At 40.1% G+C, this 21,873-nt stretch overlaps 1 protein-coding gene across 5 annotated transcripts in view; it reads left to right on the top strand.

The window, feature by feature from the left end:
- LOC311487167 (pleckstrin homology domain-containing family A member 6-like) overlaps nucleotides 1-21,873 on the top strand; it is a 104,630-nt gene that overhangs the window by 27,789 nt on the left and 54,968 nt on the right. For 4 of the 5 annotated variants that reach the window (XM_084543330.1, XM_084543329.1, XM_084543328.1 and 1 more), the window contains exons 2-3: nucleotides 126-298; nucleotides 15,771-16,313. In XM_084543330.1, the coding sequence (XP_084399456.1) occupies nucleotides 186-298; nucleotides 15,771-16,313 (656 nt within the window). In that variant the 5' untranslated portion in view covers nucleotides 126-185. Of the gene's footprint in view, nucleotides 1-125; nucleotides 299-15,770; nucleotides 16,314-21,873 lie in introns of those variants that run through there. The other variant, XM_084543331.1, reaches the window with a different exon arrangement.

Genomic DNA, 21,873 nt, shown 5'->3' with positions numbered 1-21,873 from the left:
GCATTGCATGTTTAATCCAATTTTATTGTCTTCTTAAGAAGATAATAGTGCTGCCTAACTGACTGGTCTAATACTGAATTACGTACAGTATATGCTGCTTCTCTTTGTTTTGTTTCACCCTGCAGGTGTGGTAAGAAGACAACAAAAGGGAAGCTGAAGAACTAGAAGGTCCCATTGTGTTTTGCATGCAGGTGGAGCACGCTGGTAGCAGGGCATACTACTTCAGCACCGACAGCCATGATGATGATGAGGAGTGGATCAGAGCCATGAGAGAGGCTGCCAAGGTCAATGCTCAGAGGTGCAAATTAGACATGCACATATTTTTTTTTTTTTTGGTCAAACTATTTTTATTGACTTTTCATAATATACAAGATGCACAGTTATCATAACCATGATCACACAAATACAATGTGTAAAGTTACCCAGTAAAGTTACTGTACCATGAAGTCACTGGATAGAGATTTACATGAGCTGCCTTAATTTGTATAAATGAATGACTGACAAACTAAAAGTGGAAATAATGAATAGGTAATAAAGAATAAATAAATAAATAAATAAATCGAGGAACAACAATAAAAAACACAACAAAAAAATGCAAACAAAACAAAACAAAAAAACTATACATAACATGGGTTCACTGTCATAATGTCCCTGGCATTCATATTCTCTATAAAGGTTAGAAATGGTTGCCACACAATATTAAACCTCTGAGCACATTCTCTTGTAGAATAGACGATTTTATCGTTTAATGTTAAATATTGTACAAGATCTTTAATCGACACCTTAAGTTGGAGGTGTTTTTTCTTTCCAGTTACAAAATATAAGTCGTCTTGCTAAAAGAAATGTAAAGGCTATTAAAGCTGAGGGCTGCACGGGTGCTTTCAAGACAACTGAAAGATTGACTGCCAAAATGTATCTTGCTTTGGACAAAACCAAAACATGTGTGAATAAGTGGCTGATGCTTGCCTACACTGATCACACAATGGGTCTACATTAGGGATGATTCTGGCTAGTTTTACTTTAAGCTTGTTAACTACACGACAACAACCGAGAAATTTGTTCTATCTGCCAGGGCTGCGGGAAGAGAATGCCGTTATTATTTTCTCGAATTCTTCGTTAGGGACTTCTGAGTTCTGTTAGGTAGAACTGAGAAAACATCTAAGGAGATTGCAGAAACTACTAAAATTAGGTTAAGAACTGTCCAACGCATTGTTAAAAAATGGAAGGATAGTGGGGAACCATTGTCTGAGGAAATGCATCCGGAAAAATATTGTGTTTACGTTTGGTAAAATCAAATTCAAGAAAAACAACAATATAACTCAGGGCTATTGTTTAATAGTGAAAGTAAGAGCATTTCCACATACAGTCAGGTCCATAAATATTGGGACATCGACACAATTCTAATCTTTTTGGCTCTATACATCACCACAATGGATTTGAAATTAAACGAACAAGATGTGCTTTAACTGCAGACTTTCGTAAAATTGAGAGTATTTACATCCAAATCAGGTGAACGGTGTAGGAATTACAACAGTTTGTATATGTGCCTCCCACTTTTTAAGGGACCAAAAGTAATGGGGCAAATTAACAATCATAAATCAAACTTTCACTTTTTAATACTTGGTTGCAAATCCTTTGCAGTCAATTACAGCCTGATGTCTGGAACGCATAGATATCACCAGACGCTGGGTTTCATCCCTGGTGATGCCCTGCCTGGCCTCTACTGCAGTCTTCCTGCTTGTTCTTGGGGCATTTTCCCCTCAGTTTTGTCTTCAGCAAGTGAAATGCATGCTCAATCGGATTTATGTCAGGTGACTGACCATTGCATAACATTCCACTTCTTTGCCTTAAAAAACTCTTTGGTTGCTTTCGCAGAATGCTTCGGGTCATTGTCCATCTGCACTGTGAAGTGCCGTCCAATGAGTTCTGAAGCATTTGGCTGAATATGAGCAGACAATATTGCCCGAAACACTTCAGAATTCATCCTGCTGCTTTTGTCGGCAGTCACATCATCAATAAATACAAGGGAACCAGTTTCATTGGCAGCCATACATCCCCAAGTCATGACACTACCACCACCATGCTTCACTGATCAGGTGGTATGCTTTGGATCATGAGCAGTTCCTTTCCTTCTCCATACCCTTCTCTTCCCATCACTCTGGTACAAATTGATCTTTGTCTCATCTGTCCATAGGATGTTGTTCCAGAACTGTGAAGGCTTTTTTTAGCTGTTGTTTGGCAAACTCTAATCTGGCCTTCCTGTTTTTGAGGCTCACCAATGGTTTACATCTTGTGGTGAACCCTCTGTATTCACTCTGGTGAATTCTTCTCTTGATTATTGACTTTGACACACATACACCTACCTCCTGGAGAGTGTTCTTGATCTGGCCAACTGTTGTGAAGGGTGTTTTCTTCACCAGGGAAAGAATTCTTCGGTCATTCACCACAGTTGTTTTCCGTGGTCTTCTGGGTCTTTTGGTGTTGCTGAGCTCAGTTGCGTTCTTTCTTTTTCAGAATGTTCCAAACAGTTGATTTGGCCACACCTAATGTTTTTGCTATCTCTCTGATGGATTTGTTTTGATTTTTCAGCCTAATGATGGCTTGCTTCACTGAAAGTGACAGCTCTTTGGATCTCATATTGAGAGTTGACAGCAACAGATTCCAAATGCAAAAATAGCACACTTTAAATAAATCTAGACCTTTTATCTGCTCCTTGTAAATGGGATAATGAGGGAATAACACACACCTGGCCATGGAACAGCTGAGCATTACTTAGCATAGCATTACTTTTGGTCCCTTAAAAAGTGGGAGGCACATATACAAACTGTTGTAATTCCTACACCGTTCACATGATTTGGATGCAAATACCCTAAATTAAAGCTGAAAGTCTGCAGTTAAAGCACATCTTGTTAGTTTCATTTCAAATCCATTGTGGTGGTGTATAGAGCCAAAAAGATTAGAAGTGTGTCGATGTCCCAATATTTATGGACCTGACTGTATACAATGCAAAGGGAACTCAAGGGATTGGGACTGAACAGCTGTGTAGCCTTAAGAAAACCACTAATCAGTGAGGCTAACTGTAAAGAAAGGCTTCAATTTGCTAGGGAGCATAAAGATTGGACTCTGGAGCAATGGAAGAAGGTCATGTGGTCTGATGAGTCCAGATTTACCCTGTTCCAGTGTGATGGGTGCATCAGGGTAAGAAGAGAGGCAGATGAAGTGATACCCCCATCATGCCTAGTGCTTGTCGGGGCAGTGATATGATCTGGGGTTGCTGCAGTTGATCAGGTTTAGGTTCAGCAACATTATGTGCACAAAGAATGAGGTCAGCTGACTACCTGAATATACTAAATGACCAGGTTATTCCATCAATGGATTTTTTTCTTCCCTGATTAATGCAACACTGGATGGAAATAAAGTTGTCCACAAACCGGAGAGTTAGTGGTTCGATCCCCGGAATGTTCCATGTGTGAAAGTGTCCTTGAGCAAGACACTGAACCCCCAGTTGCAGCCAGTGCGTGTGCTTGTGTGAGTGAATAGATAGATACGTCTGTGACTGTAAAGAGCTTTGGGTACCAATGGGTAGAAAGGTGCTATGTAAAAACAAGGCCATTTACCATTCTGTAATGTTAGGATGTCATTATTAAAAAAATAGTAAAATTTGTAATTTTTAGTGTTCAACACTAAAATCAGTCATTTTCTTATTATACGTATATATATATATTATGCATCATATATGGGTGGTTAAGTTTTTAAATTTGATGCTACACAAAAACTAATAATGCATTAAAGTCAATATTTTGGGCATTTATTTAAAAAATAAAGAAAAGAAATTGCATTTAAATGAGAAGATGAGGTAGGAACAATAAATGCAAAACAAACTTAAGGTCAATAAATGTCAAAAAAGCAACCCCTAGCAATTAAGCTAACCTCCTGACTACCAGGAAAACAATATTATCCAATCACAATTTTTTTTTTTTTAAATTCCCCAATCTTTGTAAGGTAATTAGAATGCTGAAAGCCCCAACCCTTTACATTTGTTAACACTGTAAAAGCTGTAAATGTCCTCTGTAGATAGGCAGTATTAGTCTTAAACCTTGGCTTTAATATCAACACATATGCACAAACCAAAAGCTTAATATAAACTGTGGACAGTGGTTGATAGGGTGAACAATAACAACAACAGGAAAAGTTAAGGCTGTTGCTAATGACTGTAATGTGTTGGTGCTAAGTGATAAAGTAAATAGATCGTTTGGTAACTTATAGGAACCACGCCCCTCAGGTGGTCAGCCAAACCTAAGGTGTGTGCGCGCTGCGTGCGTGGGGGAGGGAGGCTAAATGAGAGAGGTGTATCATACCACTGGATCATACTTTCTTCGATTATGCTATTTTTGTCATCTTATCATAGACAAACCCTTTTAAAATAAAACAACCAATTTTTTTTTTTTCCCCCAATACTAGGAACAATCATAGCCAGAATTTTGTTAAAAACAGACATTTAGGACTTCCGGTCGGAACACCGTCAAGACGGCCACATAGCGAGGGAACTCCCGACTGAACCAGAGCAATTAGAGAAATATCCCCATACAAACCAAGTAAATAATTCCACAAAAAACGTAGAAAAGGGGAGAAAAGATCATATCACCACTTTGAGCAGTAAATGCCGTCTGAATACGGGGGTGAGAAAGACGGACACAGCAACAAGTAGCAGCTAACAGGTTTAAGCTAACAAGCAACGCGGCGCAGTGCGGAGAAATGGCCGACTCAGAACTGGTCCTGCAAGAACTAAGAGAGTTTCGCAAAGAAAACAAAGAACAATCAGGGACAATAAAAGAAGAAATTGTTAAGGTGAATGCCAGACTGGACGAGACGGAAGGGCAAATTGGGAGAGCAGAAGAAAGAATCCAAAACACAGAAGAAGTCATTACGCCTATGCTACAGCTGCACACCAAGCTGGAGGAAGTTGCTGGATCAGGAAAGCCGCTCCAGATTCGAAAACATAAGGATCTATGGGGTGCCAGAGGGATCTGAGAAGGAATCAACCACAATGACTTAATTTGTGGAAAAACTACTCCGCGAAGGTCTCAGACTAACTAACGAAATGCCCAACCTGCAGATTGAAAGAGCTCACCGGTCTCTGGGACCGCAGCCACCGGAGGACGCGCGCGCCGCCACGCTCCATTGTAATCAAGTTTTTAATCTTTAAAACAAAAGAGACATTACTCCGCAAGGCAAGGCAGAAGAAGGGGTTAACCTGGCAAGAAAACCACATAAACCTGGACCACGACTATCCACCTCTAATACTCAAGAAACGAAGAGAATACACAGAGATACGCAAAGTGCTGAAGGAAAACAAAGTCCAGTTCCAGACCCTCTTCCCTGCCAGGCTGCGCGTGAAACAGAGGATGGGACCAAAACCTACAATACCATAGAGGAGGCATCAGAGGACCTGCAGAGAAGAGGTTCCACCGTGACAACCATCACACCTCCGGCGACGCTCATGGACCAGGTGCAGCGGCTGTCCTGGAAGAGAGTGGATAGATGAGCAAGGAAGGGCACAGCCGAACGGGAGCCAGGATACAGGAAGAAGCTCTGAGCCTTCAGAAGAACATCACCACTCCCCTCTAGGACCTAAAGGACTTAACCCACGGCCTGAGGACGACGGAGTAAATTGTGAAATCTCTGATATGTACTATGACTGTAATTAGTGGTGGAGATCCACTATTTAATAGACTGGTTCGTTTGGGGCTAGTTTATCACTTTCGATTTTTTGTTTTCCCTTCTTTTTTTTCGCCATGCGACTGTTGTAGGTAAGGGCCTCTCCCTCTCAACTGAGGGAGACTTGTCCCTTCGAGCCGCTTTGGGGGGCTCAACAGGGTCAGGTTAACAGACCCCTACATAGGGAGTCACGAAGACCAGTTATGTTCAGATTGATGTTTACTATTTTGTTAGTTGTTTAGTCCCTGCCGATTTTTGTGGGGAGGGGGAAGCGCACCAGGTTTTTGTCTGGGATGGAGGAGGAAATCACATAGATGCAAAAAAGATCTTTAAAAATAGCATAATTTAATATAAATGGAGTACTTAATCCAGTTAAGAGGGGAAAAATCTTATCAAAATTAAAAAAAGATAAAATCCAAATAGCTTTCTTACAGGAGACACACCTCAGCGACACTGAGCATACTAAATTGAATAAATCAGGATTTAAACATGTTTACTTTTCTTCACATGGATCGGGGAGACGGAGGGGGGTGGCGACTCTGATATCCAGTGCTGTGAACTATGAACACATATCAGAATATAAGGATAAGGAAGGCTGATAAGTCTCTTTAACGTGTATGTTCCGCCGGGCAGTGACTGGTCCTTTTATAAACATAACAACCCGAAAATTGACTCATCAAACGGGAAATCCGACGCAAAAAATATTAGCAGAAGATTAAATGTTTGGAAGCGTGAAGTGGGGATTGTTGACGTGTGGAGAGAGAGATAAACCCGATGGAGACGAGACTACTCACATTACTCGTACGCTCACAATGTTTACTCACGCATAGATTACTTTTTTATGCTTAAAAGAGATCTTTTTAGGGTGGATAACTGTGAAATAGGACCCAGTACTATTTCCGATCATGGACCCATCTATATGTCAGTCCATCTAAATGATAATAAGAAATCCACTCTTTGGAGACTGAACTCAAACATTCTGAACAACCCAGTTATTAAAGATAATTTGAAAAGTGAAATTAAATTGTATTTGGAAAACAATGATAATGAGGAAGTGACACCATCCATTCTCTGGGATGCATTAATAGCAGTGTTGAGTGGCAAAATAATAGCCATCTCCTCATATGAGAAGAAAATTAGGGAGCAAAAACTAAAAAAATTAGAAGAGGACTTGAAGAGTCTACAGAAAGAACACACAAAGTCTCTCAGAGACGACGACAAATGTAAGATTATAAAATTAAAAAAAGAAATAGATGAAATAAATACTCAGGAAATTAAAAAAAAAGCTCCTTTTTTATAAAGCAACAATACTATGAGACAGGTGGGAAATCATTGAAACTTCTATCATGTAGGTTAAGATAACAACAAGCGGACAGAACTATATATAAAATAAGAAACTCAGCAACGAATGTAACTAATCCGGAGAAAATACAACAGTGCTTCCAAGAATACTATAAATCATTATATTCTCAACCACAAACAAACAACGATAACCAAATCAATGCCTTGCTGTCTCAGGTAAATCTCCCAAAGATCACTGATGAACAAAATGGAAAATTAATATCTAAAATAACAAAAGAAGAAATTCAATCAGCAATCAGGAGGATGAAAGGGGGGAAGTCTCCAGGGACAGATGGTTTTCCCACAGAATGGTACAAAGCAATGCAAGACCAACTAATACCAACACTATTAAAAACATTTAATTGGGTTTTAGAAAACAAAAATACCCGCGGATGCTGTATCTTTTTCAATGTCTGCCAGTTAGAATACCGTCTAAGCAGTTCTTAGAATGGGACAGATTAATAGCAAAATATCTGTGGCAAGGGATAAAGGCCAGAATTAAATTTAAAATGCTGCAATTAAGAAAAGAAAAGGGTGGGATGGGTCTTCCCTGTTTACAGGAATACTACTATGCAGCCCAATTAAGGCCACTAGTCTGCCTGTGTTCACCAACATACACTGCAGCATGGAAGGAAATAGAGGGAACAATGGTAAAGGGTATCCCAATAACAGCTCTACTAAGTGACATCAAACTACAAGTAGAACAGGAGATCCCAGAAGATTCTATAGCGAGCAGCTTCCTGAAGTCTTGGCAGGAAATAGTCAAAATTTGCAGATTAAAAAACACATCTAAAATTATAAGGTGGTGTGCCTACGACTCAGACTTTACACCGAATAAAACCGATGGCAGATTTAAGACATGGATCACAAAAGGTTTAACTTCCTATTATTCATTTGTCCACGAGGGAGCATTTCGGAGTTTTGAAACCCTACAGAAGGATCACGGTCTGGGAAGAGATGATTTTTTTAGGTACCTGCAAGTGAGACATTATTTTAACAAAAATATTAAAGAGGCGTTAGGAAAGGAAGAATCAGGGTTCATGGAAGTATTTTTATCATTGACTAAATCCAGAACATGCAATAAAACGATCTCTATGCCATACAATTATCCAAACAAGAGAATACAGAATACATAAAGAGGAAATGGGAAAAGGAAATAAGGGTAAAGATCTCACAGGAGAGCTGGGAGAAAATATGTAAATTACAATGGTTCTCGACCGGGTCAAATACTTGGCGGGAGTTCTGCTGGAAAAATACTACAAGATTTTTTATTACACCCATACAAAAAAGACACCAGGGCAGTGGAGTCGCTTGTTGGAGGCTCTGTGGATCTAATGGAGCCAACCATTTTCATGTTTTTTGGGAATGCCAAACAATTAGGTCTTACTGGGAAGAGATCCATAAACATATTGAAAATGTATTTAATGTGAATATTCCATTAAAATGGAAAAACTTTGTTTTTGGGCAATATATTTTTTTGAAACATGGAACATAAAGGACAAAGAACTGCTTGCTATACTGTTGGCAGCTAGTAAGAAATGTGTCACGAGGAAATGGTTAAAAGTGGAACCTCCCACCATTGATGAATGGGTTGAAATTGTGTATGAGATTTATGTTATGGAGAAGATTTCTTTTCCCTCAAGGTTGAGAAAGAAAATTTTTATAAGACATGGTCCAAATGGACTGAGTATGTAAAGCCAATCAGATCTGATTTTATTTGAATACTTGTGCTTTGTGTGAATTTACCCTCATTCTTTTTTCAAATCAAATTTTATTTATATGGCACTTTTCATACCTTTTAAAACTAATACAAAGTGCCTCACAGAGGCTAAAAACAGCAATGACAAAAATCCAACCCTCCCACCCCCGTAAAAACACAGAGACACACACATACACCCACACACACCCAGCCACCCAACCCCCCCCCCCATAAAAACATGTAGTTAAAGCATATAGTTAAAATGATAAAAAAAAAAAGTCTGATTAAAAGGAGGAAGGAAATTAAGAGAATCAATTAAAAGCCTGATTGAAAAGGTGGGTCGTGAGCCTCTTTTTAAAAACATCAACAGTCTCTGAGGCCCTGAGGTCTCTCAGGCAGGCTGTTCCACAATCAGGGGCGATAATAACTAAAAGCTGCCTCCCCGTGTGTTTTTGATCTAACTTTAGGTATGATTAAAAGGCCAGTGCCGGAAGACCTCAGGGTCCGCGAGGGTTGATATGGTAAAAGTAAGTCAGATAAATAAGAAGGCCCAAGACTGTTAAGACACTTAAAAACAAGTAAAAGAACCTTGAAATCAATCCTGAAGCGCACAGGAAGCCAATGCAGCGATTTTAAAACCGGTGTAATAATAATAATAATAATAATAATAATAGCTTGGACTTATATAGCGCCTTTCATAGTACCCAAGGTCGCTTAACAATGGGGGGGGTTAGGGGTCAAAGGACTTTGTGAAAAGAAATGTTTTGAGGTGCTTTTTGAACATGGGCAGGGACGGGGCTCCCGCCCTCTGGTCCTCGTCAGCACTCGTGCAGCTGAATTCTGTAGTAGCTGGAGATTAGAGATACTTTTTTTGGGAAGACCAGAGAGCAGGGCATTACAATAATCGAAACAACAAGAGATAAAAGCATGCATCAGTACCTCCATGCTGGCCTGAGAGAGAAATGGGCGGACTCTGGCTATATTCTTAAGATGGTAAAAACCGGTCTTTGTTATGTTTTTAATATGTGGGATAAAACTAAGCACAGAGTCAAAAATCACGCCCAGGTTTTTTACAATTTGAGATGGTTTAAAATCTTGTAATTTTGTTAAAAGTTTCTCTCTCTGGCCTTCAGGACCAATGACTAAAACCTCTGTTTTGTCCTGGTTGAGCTGCAGGAAATTTGCTGCCATCCATGACTTGATATCTAAAGTGCAATTAAAAAGGGCATCAATAGGCCCTGTGTCATCAGGAGACACGGCCACGTACAGTTGTGTATCGTCAGCATAACTATGAAAGCTGATGCCGTGCCTCCTGATGACATCCCCAAGGGGAATCATGTAGAGATTAAAAAGAATTGGACCTAAAATTGACCCCTGGGGAACCCCACACTTGATCTCATGGGTTCCTGAGGAACATGTATCCATACTCACAAAAAAGTGTCGATCTGTGAGGTAAGAGACGAACCAGTTGAAAACAGTACCAGAGAGGCCGACCAGGTTCTTCAATCTGTTTAATAAAATGTGATGGTCTACTGTATCAAAGGCGGCGGTTAGATCCAGTAGTACCAAGACTGTGAGTTTATGTTTATCCAAGTTGGACCTGATATCATTTAAAATCTTTAAAAGGGCTGTCTCGGTGCTGTGGTTTGTCCTAAAACCAGACTGATGCCTCTCTAAAATATTGTTTGTCTTTAAAAAATAATTTAAATGGTTAAAAAACAGTTTTTCTAAAATCTTACTTAAAAATGGTAAGTTGGGTACAGGCCTGTAATTATTAAGAATGTTATGGTCTAGATTGCTCTTCTTCAGAAGGGGCTTCACCACCGCCGTTTTGAAGGAGGTGGGAAAGACACCCATCTGAAGAGAGCAGTTCACAATGTTTAAAAGCTGTTCTTCAAGGAGCCCATAAAATGTTTTAAAAAACGGTGTGGGAATTGGATCTAAAAGGCAGGTTGTAGGGTTTACTTGGGAGAAAACTCGACCAAGTGTCCTTGCATCAACCAGGACAAAACTCTCCAGTGTTTCCTCAGGTAAAACCAAAGATCCAGGTGTGGCGACAGTTAAAATCTGTTGAGGTAAAAGCCTGGATCTGATATCATCAATTTTACCTCTGAAGTGGTCTGCAAAGTCCTCACAGAGGGTATCTGATGCTATTTTGTGGGACCTGTTAAAATTACTGTTTGTTAAAAGGTCTATGGTGGAGAAAAGGAATTTAGGGTTATTTTTGTGGTCGGAAATGAGTTTTTTGAAATGGGAAATTCTTGCCTGCTTGATTGCGTTATTGTAGATTTTGAGTTGTTGGCGTAAGATTTCATAGTGAACCGTTAGTTTAGATTTTCTCCATCTCCTTTCAGCACTCCTGCAGTCTCTTTTCAATTTCTTTATCTCCTCAGTTCTCCACGGGGGTGTAGGTTTTGTCTTAATTGTTTTTGTTAAAAGAGGAGCCACTGAGTCCAGTGCTGATTTCAGATTTTTGTTAAAACTGTTCACGATAAAATCACAGGGTGCTGGTAAAATCTCTGCAGGAGTGCTCTGTAAAATCTGGATAAAATTTGCAGCCACTTCAGAAGTAAGGTAGCGATTCCTCACCGTTCTCACCGGGGCCTCCTGCTGGTTAAAACTGGTGATGTTAAAAAATACACAGTGGTGGTCGGACACAGCCAAGTCCACAAAGAGGAGACACCCACGGACAGCCCATAGGTTATGACCAGGTCCAGGGTGCGCCCCCTGCTGTGGGTCGGCTGTGTGACATGCTGTTTAAAATCCATACAGTTTAAGAGGTTTAAAAATTCTCTGGACACAGGGTCCGAGGTATTGTCTACGTGTAGATTAAAATCACCAGTTATTAAAATCCTGTTGTAGGTGGTGTGAATAATTGATTAGAATTCAGAAAATTTGCTGATAAAAGAGGTGGAGTACTGGGGTGGTCTGTAGACTGTTATGCAAAGAATAGGAGGGCTGCTAAAAACAAAAGCATGATGTTCAAATGAAGAGTAGCTGTTAAAAGGAACTTCATGCGAGGCCATCGTGGTTCTTGATATAGATGCAGTTGCTCCACCTTTTTTACCCCCCCAGTAGAAAACAGAAAGTTAAAATTTGGTGGTGAAGCCTCAGTGAGAACAACAGGTGCATCGGTGCCAAGCCATGTCTCTGTAAGGAGAATACAGTCTGGGTTATTATCAAAAATAAATCATTTATGATAACAGATTTGTTTAAAAGAGAGCGCACGTGCGCTTATCGTCACATTTTACATGGATGTTAATAACACCTTTGCTTCTAAAACCTTTGCTATGTTTCGGTTGTCTACGTGTAGTGATGGTTGTGATGGTGTGGATGGTGTGAATGTCCTGAGGTTCTGGTGGCAGAGAGGCCTACTGATGGAGAGGTGTATATGTTGTGGGTGTAACGTGTAGTGGGGGAGGGTGGGGTGAGTGAGGGACAGAGACTCTGTGTGCACATGGTCTCTTTTTTAATGGGATGTGCGCTCCCCGGTTTTGTTCTTTTTATTCTCTGTTATTGTTCCTATAAGGAGTAATTTAGGTCCATAAAACAAAACTCTAGAAAGGCAGTATGGAAAAAATACCTAAATTTTCTACATCCATCTTTTGCTATGTTTTTGACAAACTAAAGCTGTACTTAATGACTGTGATGGAAATGTGCCTTTCTAAATAAAAAGAGAATTTCGAAAAAAAAACAACAGACATTTAACTGCTTTGTCTCCACTTTCTTTTCACTAACTTAATGTTAGCGTGGAACCGCTGTAAATGTTTCGTTGGATTACTTGTGCTATTTCGCGACGTAGATAGATATTTTGGTTTCACACATAAAGTGCACTTAACTACTATGCTCCTCATATCTTTGTCTCTAACAAACTGAAAATAATTAGAGTATGTCCATCTCGAAAATGTACTGTTCAACGTCGAGTCTGCTTCAGCCGTACAGGAAGAAACGTTTTACAATTTGCGTGGAATTTTTCTCCTCTGCTGATCTCACAGTGTTATTGGCCATAGTATAAAAACAAAACACCACTTAATTTCGGGTTAAAATGCATTGTAACGCACGTTACTGACCTTTGTACCGAGTAAAATATTACCCTTTTTTTTTTTTGGAATGCCTTACATTACTGCGTTACAGCAAAAAGCAATACAATACAGTAATTACATTACTTTTGTAACGCGTTACTCCCAACACTGTTGATATGTAATCTAATCAAGCTTCTCTAAAAGATGTTAATAGGGAGTTTCAAAACTTGCTCTGATATCCCAGCTGACTACGCTGGCTAACTTATGAACCAGGTTGGCTTTGTTCATTAGTACTTTGGTGCGTCGTGTAGAAAAATGAATAAAGCTAAGTCACTATAAAAATTGTGCGTTGGGAAAAAGGTCAGACGAGAAAAGTTCAAGTAAAAATAAAAAGTAAAGAAGAAGAAAAAGGAAACGTTAAAAGTAAAAGTTAAAAGTAAAAAGGTACAAGTAAAAAGAAAGTAAATAATGCGGAGAAGAGCGCGTGTCCCTCTGATTTTATGTGTTAATTATTCAGGGCTTGTTTTGGATCGAGTTTCCAAATTCTTCGTGCAGAAAGAGAAGGGAACACCTGCAGGTCTTTGTCTTAAGATATCTTATTGCCTGATCTTCTTAACCTACTTTATTTTAACTAATTTAGTCATTCCATCACTCATCATGGCTCGTTAGCGATGTTCTTTCCTATGCAGCAACATTCAGCATTGCAACATGACAAGATGACATACCTGAATGACAAAATCAAAATAGCTCAAAAGCATCAGTGAATTAATAATAGGTTCTCAGGATATTTTGCTAAAAATAAAAAGACTGGGGTTTTTAAAATAACAGTTTCAATAGCAATAGCTACTACTTGTATAAGAACATATACACACTTTTAACAATGGTTTAAAAAGAAAGAAAATGTTTTAAAGAATTGCTGCTTGATGGCACTGTGATTCATCCTTACTGTGACAAATTATGTGAATTTGGGCTAGGTTTATCATACAAGGATCAAAATCGTCTCATTGTGATCCTAAGCACTTCCTGAAAAACAATATATAACCTACCAGGTTATTACAATTTCGATAGTCACAGTAACAAACTTAGGTTCTTTTTACAGAGGAATGCACATCAGAGTCTTGCTCTGGGAGAGGGGTATTTACGACCTGTTTATCTGTTTTCACTCCCCTGGTCACTCTGGGAGAGGGAGAGGAAGAAATTATCTGGCATGTTTGCATGTGTGTGTCTCTGAAAAGGAAGAATTAGTGCTACGGAGGTCCTCCAGCGTTCAACATTCTCACAGCCTCTGGGAAGAAGCTGTTCCTCAGTCTGGTGGTCCTGCTCTTAATGCTCCGCAGCCTCCTGCCTGAAGGTAGAGGGACGAACAGTGCGTGTGCGGGGTGGGTGGTGTCTCTCCTGATGCAGGTGACAGTAAATGTCTGAGGTGGTGGATAGACTGCATCCCACAGTCTTGTGTGCAGCTTTCACCACCCTCTGCAGAGCCTTCTTCTCTGCCGCAGAGCAGCTACCGTGCCCTACAGTGATGCAGGAGCACAGGACACTCTACACCACACACCTGTAGAAGGATGTCAGGGCTGTGCTCCCAGGTCTGGCGTGCCTCAACCTCCTGAGAAAATAGAGGCGCTGGTGTGCCTTGCTAATCAGGCAGGAACTGTTGGTTCTCCAGGTGAGGTTGTCAGTGATGTGGACGCCCAGGTACCTGTAGCTGGAGACCACTTCCACCGCTGTCCCTCCGATGTGCAGGGGAGGGGGGAGGTGCCTGCCCCTTCTGAAGTCCACAGAGAAGATTTGGCATCCTCTGTGGATTGCTTCTTCCTGTATTCATTCTGGTGCGGGTCCACAGTAACATCGATGCAGTCCTTGATGCGGGCCATGACCAGACCAGGGGACGGTAGGCAGGGACCAGCATGATGGAGATGTGGTCAGAGAAGCCGAGGTGGGGGTGGGGGATGGCTCTGTATGCGTCTTTTTTGTTGGTGTAAGCACAGTCCAGCGTGTTATTTCCCTGTGTCAGTATGATGACATGCTGAGTGTCTGTCAGGTTTACATAGTTGAAATCCCCCGCAATCAAGGCAAAAAGCCTCCAGGTGCTTGTTCTGGAGTGAGCTTATGTTGTTGTGGAGCTCCTTTAGCACAAGAGATTTATGCCGAAAAAAGCAGAAAAAATGTTTTGATCAGTAAAGTTCTTAGAGCAGTTTTTTTGGAAGTGGGCATGTCCTTAATGACTCAAGAGGGTAATCTATTAAGATATAAAACATAAGACATAAGACATGTTTATTAATCCCACGTATGGGAAATTACCTTGTCACAGTAGCACGGAAATTGGCAAATATACTGTATATACAAAAACAATAACGACTTTGACAAAGGATTTACTAAAAACCACAATACAAATTTGAAAAATATACTGCAATATACTACTACAAAATATACTAAAAATAGCAATACTCTGAAAAATATATAGAGAAAAACAGAAATTTAAAGACATTTTGTATGTACAGCATGGTGGTGGGAAAAACTTTACAAATAAATAACTGCTAAAACTTTAAAAATTATAAGATAGTGAGGTAGTGGTTCATGCAAAAAGGCAGTACAAAAAAAGCATATTTATTTCATTCATTATACATTTATACTGGCATGAGAAAAAAGAAATGTCTCCTCACTCTTATTTCTTGGATTTTATGCTCAGATAGTAAATAGAAATAACGGATACTGGAAATGTCACAATTGTTAAGATTGGCACAAATTGCCAAAGATCAGCATAATGAACCCATGATTTTAGTACAGACATATACCTCTCATTTAATATTTTATTGTATTTTTTTGCCACATGCTCTTATTTAACCTTTTTCCACATGCACAATAAGACTTAAATGCATATGCAAATTGTTTAATCAATGAAGGAAGCGAAACAACAAAACTTCATGATTATTCTTTGGCATTTTTCTTCCTTTTTCCATTCTTCTTCCTTTTTCCATTTTGCTTCACAGAACAAACTTGGGCACCATAGCAGGCCTCAGTCACACGATAATGACTAAGGCACCTGATTCACAAACCCAACAGGATCCACACACACAAGGAAACAGTGACAACCACTCTAATATCAAAAGGGTTGGCAGCCTTACAAAAGAGACCTCCTCCACTCCTTCTTATGATAAGGAGGGGGGAAAGAATTGCAGGAAACAAGGAGAAGGTCCAGAAGCAGGTGAAGATGAAGGAGAAAGACCTGGAATCACCCCTGAACTAAATCACCATTCAGATGGTATGGACAACTTTGGCCCTCCCAATACCATGTCACACAATAGCAAACCTTCTCTATCCAGGAGTCACAGTGGACATTGTACTCATGGCCACACAGAGGTGAGCGTTAGGCCATCACGCGACCCAAGAACAACACAGCCAGAAAGTGTGGTGCTGAGGAGGGGCTTTGTGCCAAGGACAGCACCAGAGAGGGTGGCCCAGAGAAAGAACTCCATGGCCCAGCTACAGCAGTGGGTCAGCCAGCGGCGAGGCATGTCCTCGGGCATCAACAGGTATATCAGTGTATAGTATGCATTCACAGAACATGACAGCACTGTGTCAGTGCTGGAGAATAGTCTGCTTGAAGTCAATATCACTCTGGAATAGGGTGCTCTGTTTTGTGTGTATTTCTTTAAACCATCACAATTGTCTTGATCAGCACTAAATCTTTGTTGCTACAACTGTTAGTCTCGTTCTAAAGTTTTACTTTCATCAAGGAGTCGATACATGCACTATAGCAAGTACAGAATCGACTGCCAATTGGAAGGTGACATTCACTTTTATACAGTAGGTAATGCCCTAGACACGGGTACAGAGAGACAGACTTGCTAGGGAGACAGCCTTGTTAGAAATCAGCTAGTCATAACAAAGGAGCTGTGCACTGGGTGCATCTGTGAGTTATCTGTGGGACCTTTCCCCTACCATTTAAAGCAAGAAGAGAGTAAATATCTTTTTCAACAGTTTAACTTAGTATTTTTCCAACAATAGCAATACCCTTACAAAGTAGAACAGGTGGAACATGTTCAGTGATGGGAATAACGGTGGTAAAATAAACGGCGTTACTAACGGCGTTATTTTGTCAGTAACGAGTAATCTAACTCATTACTATTTCCTCTGTTACAACGCCGTTACCGTTACCAACAGTTAAATGTGGTGCGTTTGTGGCGCTGTCAGCCAGCCACAAGAGCTGTGTAGGTGTTTTTTTTCCCCTCTGGGTAGGGTGGGGTGGGGGCGGTAGCCGCATAAGTGATGATGACTGGCCAAGGTATGTGGTAAGCCAATCAGCGTCTGGTGTTGTTTACATACAAATGCGCGCATAGCAGTATCACACAAGCATCAGAGATAGTCTGCAGCAATGAAGAGTTTGGAGCATTCAGACGAAAAGTTGCCGTTTTCAAGGTGGAAGTATAGGCACTACTTTACCCTCACTGAGGTAAAAGGTAAGAATGTACACGTGAAGTGAACATTACGCTCAGAAAAAAAAATCGAATTCTTAGAAGTATTTAAACTTTTTTTTTTTTTTTTAAAGTAACGCAATAGTTACGTTCCCTGGTAAGTAGTTACTTTTATAGTGGAGTAATTCAGTTACTAACTCAGTTACTTTTTGGGAGAAGTAACTAATAACTATAACTAATTACTTTTTAAAAGTAACGTGCCCAATACTGAACATGTTAGAATAGAATAGAATAGAATAGAATAGACCCTTTTTCTGTTTGTGGATGACGTAGAACGTATGTGCGCGCATTTTGGCAACGGAAGTATGGCGGAGATAAACAGCTTGTCAAGCTATGCAAGGGATTTTTAACTAAAGATCGTGAATGTTACCTTAACAAGTTGACTTTGACAAATGGTGTCCAACTTCCAGATCCATGTTCTATTAACGAGTGGGTTTATGACATTAGCAAGTGGCCAAATATACAGTGGCCAGATATACCTATTTAATTGAGAAACCGAGTGTGTACACCAGAGAGAAATTACGAGCCTAAAACTCACTGGATGCGTATGAATACGTTGTCTGTGGTCATGTACAAAACGTCAAATACCATGACATAGACTCAGAGTTTTGTGTTTTGAGATCAGAAATTCTCCCTAGTCAAAGACAAGGACACAAGACAACGATGTATGAGGCTTGGGTTATAATCAACCAACGAGAAAACTACGTCCTCACAGCGAATTGCACTTGTATGGCGGGTTAAATAGCATATTATTTCGGTGTTGTGGGCTTGTAGATAACAGTTCAGAGTTCTATGATATACGTAGTTGTTATGTAAAGATGAATTATGCTTTTGTGTTACTGTCCTTTCAGCTGGATAATACAATTTTTGATATTCCATATCAAAAATTGTATGCCTTGCCCAGTAACTTTCTCATAATCAGGGTTTGAAACATGAACAACACAGTGACAACAGCTTTACATTTATTCATTCACATTCATTCATTCATTTTACAACAGCTTTACATTTTCTGCTCGTAGTGCGTCAAACTCCTGTCGAAGGTTGACATAAACCCTATTCGCATGGGACTAGTTTTACCTGGGGACATCTGGTAATTTGTAATAATAGCGGAGGTCGTCTATGATCTTAATCCCGTGCGAATTGACCATGTCCGTAAAGTAAAAATTACACCGCAAATTACTTACCCTATTTCACGTAACACAGAGGTCCTGTGATAATACTAATCCAGTGCGAATTGGCATCCCTGTGATTTGGGGGTGTGTTTTTACTTTTTCAAGACCTTTGTTTGATCTGTGGCTTTTTTTCTGGCTCTTGTCATTTAAGAATAATGAAGGATGTGTTGTAAATCAAAGTTTGGACAGATGTTAGGGTACAATGTCAGGATGTCTGACCCATTCACCCATTTAGACAGATAAAATCATTAAATCAAGCATTAATGCGTTCATCGACAAAGATGGAGCTGATTTTAATACTGACAGGTCATTCATAATTTCTTTCCCCGAATCAATACCCAGCCGGCATGTCCATGTGGGGCCCATAAGGGTTGAATTTGGTCTGCCGATAAGGGTCCGAAGTGGGTTTGTCCGCAGTTTCCACGATGGCCCCACCTGTGTTTGCCCATATGGGTCACAAGTGGGTTCTGAGTGGGTTTCCTGTGGGGCCCAACTGGGCAATTTATCTGAGACCCATTTAGGCCCCACCTGTTCGACCTTAAGAGGGATCTGACTGGACTTTAAGTGGGACCCAAGTAGGCTACATTATGGGTTTCACGTGGGTTTGTCTGCAGTTTCCACGGTGGCCCCACCTGTGTTTGCCCATATGGGTCACAAGTGGGTTCTGACTGGGTTTCCTGTGGGGCCCAACTGGGCAATTTATCGGAGACCCATTTAGGCCCCACCTGTTCGACCTGTGTTTGCCCACTTAGGCCGCAAGTGGGTTCTGACTGGGCCCAACTTGGCGGGTTGCACAGGACCCTTGTAGGCCCCATATATTTGCCAATATAGGTATGAAGAGTGATCACACTAGATCTTTATCTGATATGTAATTTATCTGAGACCCATTTAGGCCCCACCTGTACAGTGCGTTCTATCAGACCCTTGCAGGCTCCACCTATAGGTTCCCATGTGGGCTTGAGGGATTTTACCAGTTTAGACTCAATTAAAGTTAATTTGTACACATGAGGCCCAAGTGGGCAAATTATCCAAAGTGGAACCACCTTTGCTATAATAATTCATATTTCAGGTTGGATATCATATCATATTTAAAGGGGAACTATGCAAGTCACTTTTTTGCTGTTTTGCTAACCCTCCTCTCTCCCCCACCTGGCCATTTGCTTTCAAAATAGCCAATGAGAAGGTAATCCATGGAGTAATGATAATGTTATGATATGTATATTTGTGTAGTCTTATCTGTCATATTTTATCTGAAAACAAAAGATTAAGGATTAAGGGGCATGTTTGCGTTTTGGGTCGGGTCAGATGCTCTGATCCTGCAAGGTTGGTTTTCAGGGATACTAGGTGGAAGGCAGAGAGCATCCATTCTCCCTGTAACAAGTAATTTAACCATCAGAATTACTCCCAAGCTGTTAAATAAATAATTTAAATATAATTAAGGAAAGATTCTTGCATAGTTCCTCTTTGCGTAAATACAAAAAGACAGTGCTACAATTTAGCAACAAAAACCACTATAAAGTTGTATTTCAATCAATATTTAATTAAACGAGTTTTAAACATGAAACATTAGAGCTGCACTTTTTTTAAAAAAAAAAAAGGAGAAAAAGGAGAGAAAAGAATGGGGCAGAAAACATGAGGTGACAGTCACCTTAACCTCTGACCTTGAAATTGAACAAGTCCAAAATCCAACAAGCTCAAGTCCACTTAACCTGGGTGGACATGCACATTTTTATCTACTGGGACTCTTCTTCTTGGCAGAGTTACCCCACCCTCCAACTTTCTTTGAAGCTCTCTTTGAGTGCTGCCCTGTTTCCACCTCTGTCACGGGATCCGATGAACCACTTGGAGAGGACCCTTTCTGCATCCTTCTGTGTTAATCCTGGAATCAATGGATTCCTCTTGAGCGCTCCTAAAAATAAATCACAATAGCCAACTTAATTGATTGGCCAGCACAACTGTCTAATCTAAGTCCCATTAGGCATTTGTGGGAAAAGATATTATTAGGGTTACAAATATATATATATATATATATATAAAATAATAATAATAATTATTATTATTATATATAGTTATATAGTTATAAAACATGATGAGACTATAGTCTCATCATGTTTTATTTTTAAATATATATATATTTTTTTTTTATTACCAATTAGAATTTGCAAAGTAACTGAAGCTGTCAAAAAGTGTAAAATGTCCTCTGACCTGCAGATGAATGAAACGGAAAGTAGCAGAGACATAAATATGCATAGTAAATTAGAGTAAAACACAGAGTTTGTTTACCCGTGCGAATGCGCCACATGAAACACAGTTAACGACATCCCCAGGTAGACGAGACGAGACGCTTTACAAAAACCCGGCCTGAAACCCCCAGAGCAAGCCTGAAGGCGACGGTGGCAAGGAAAAACTCCCTTTTAACAGGAAGAAACCTTGAGCAGAACCAAGCTCATATGGAGGGACCCATCTGCCTAAGGCCAGCCGGGTACAGACAGAAGAAAGAGAGAAGAGAACAGCAAGATAAACAGACATCTGTCATAGATACACATGTGTAGTCCTCCTGAAGTTGACTGTATCTCAAGTTCAGATCATCGTACTCTCTCTTTGGAACTGGGATATCCTCTTCAGCTTTAATATAGAGAAGTGAAAAATTAAATTATTATTATTATCATTATTAAAATAAAACACAGACACGTTTGTTTAGACTAGCAAGCTACGAGGCAAATCTAACGCCAGCTTACCAAACTTTAGCTGCATTTGATTATTATTCTATATCATACAGACAATCACTAATGTAAACAATGCTTTCCCGTAAAATCAAAGAGTAGGCTAGATAGATAACCTTTCCTGATATAAAGTGGGCGCTGCAGACGCGAGCAGTTTTGATTATGTCCTCATTCCAGTCCACACGTTTAATCGCCTGCAGCCACAGACACCACCAGCTCTGAAATGGTCGTGATCCTGTCAGAATCCTATCAAGCTTAAGTCCGCCGGTGGAATATCGATCGTACAACCGTATACGCAACAACCAAACATGTTGATGCTAGGACCAGTTTGTAAATGCTTGCTAACCAGTTGCTACCTCGTGTTTGTCACATTGACTGTAGGTTTGTCAGTCAGAGCTGCCGGAAAATAACACCACTTCCGTTGCCAAAATGCGCGCGCACATATTATATGACGTCGGCTGAAAAAGGGTCTATACACATGTACAATGAGATTAAAGCCATCAACCATAACAGTGCAAAAAAGCAAAAATACAGTATAAATGTTCTGGTGGAACATTTGCACCGTTATGAAAAGGACTAATTGCTTGTGGCCCTTCCACAGATGTATTAAAATAATATGACAGATACTTGTGTTATTTGAAACGGATAAATACATTGCTCAAGTCAATGTCACTGTGACAGAGAGTAAAAAGATGTGACAAATAAACAGTGATGCTGTGTCAG

Source organism: Chelon labrosus (genome assembly GCF_963514085.1).
Source record: "Chelon labrosus genome assembly, chromosome: 4".
Classification (NCBI taxonomy): Eukaryota; Metazoa; Chordata; class Actinopteri; order Mugiliformes; family Mugilidae; genus Chelon; species Chelon labrosus.
This window is presented reverse-complemented; position numbering and strand designations above follow the sequence as displayed.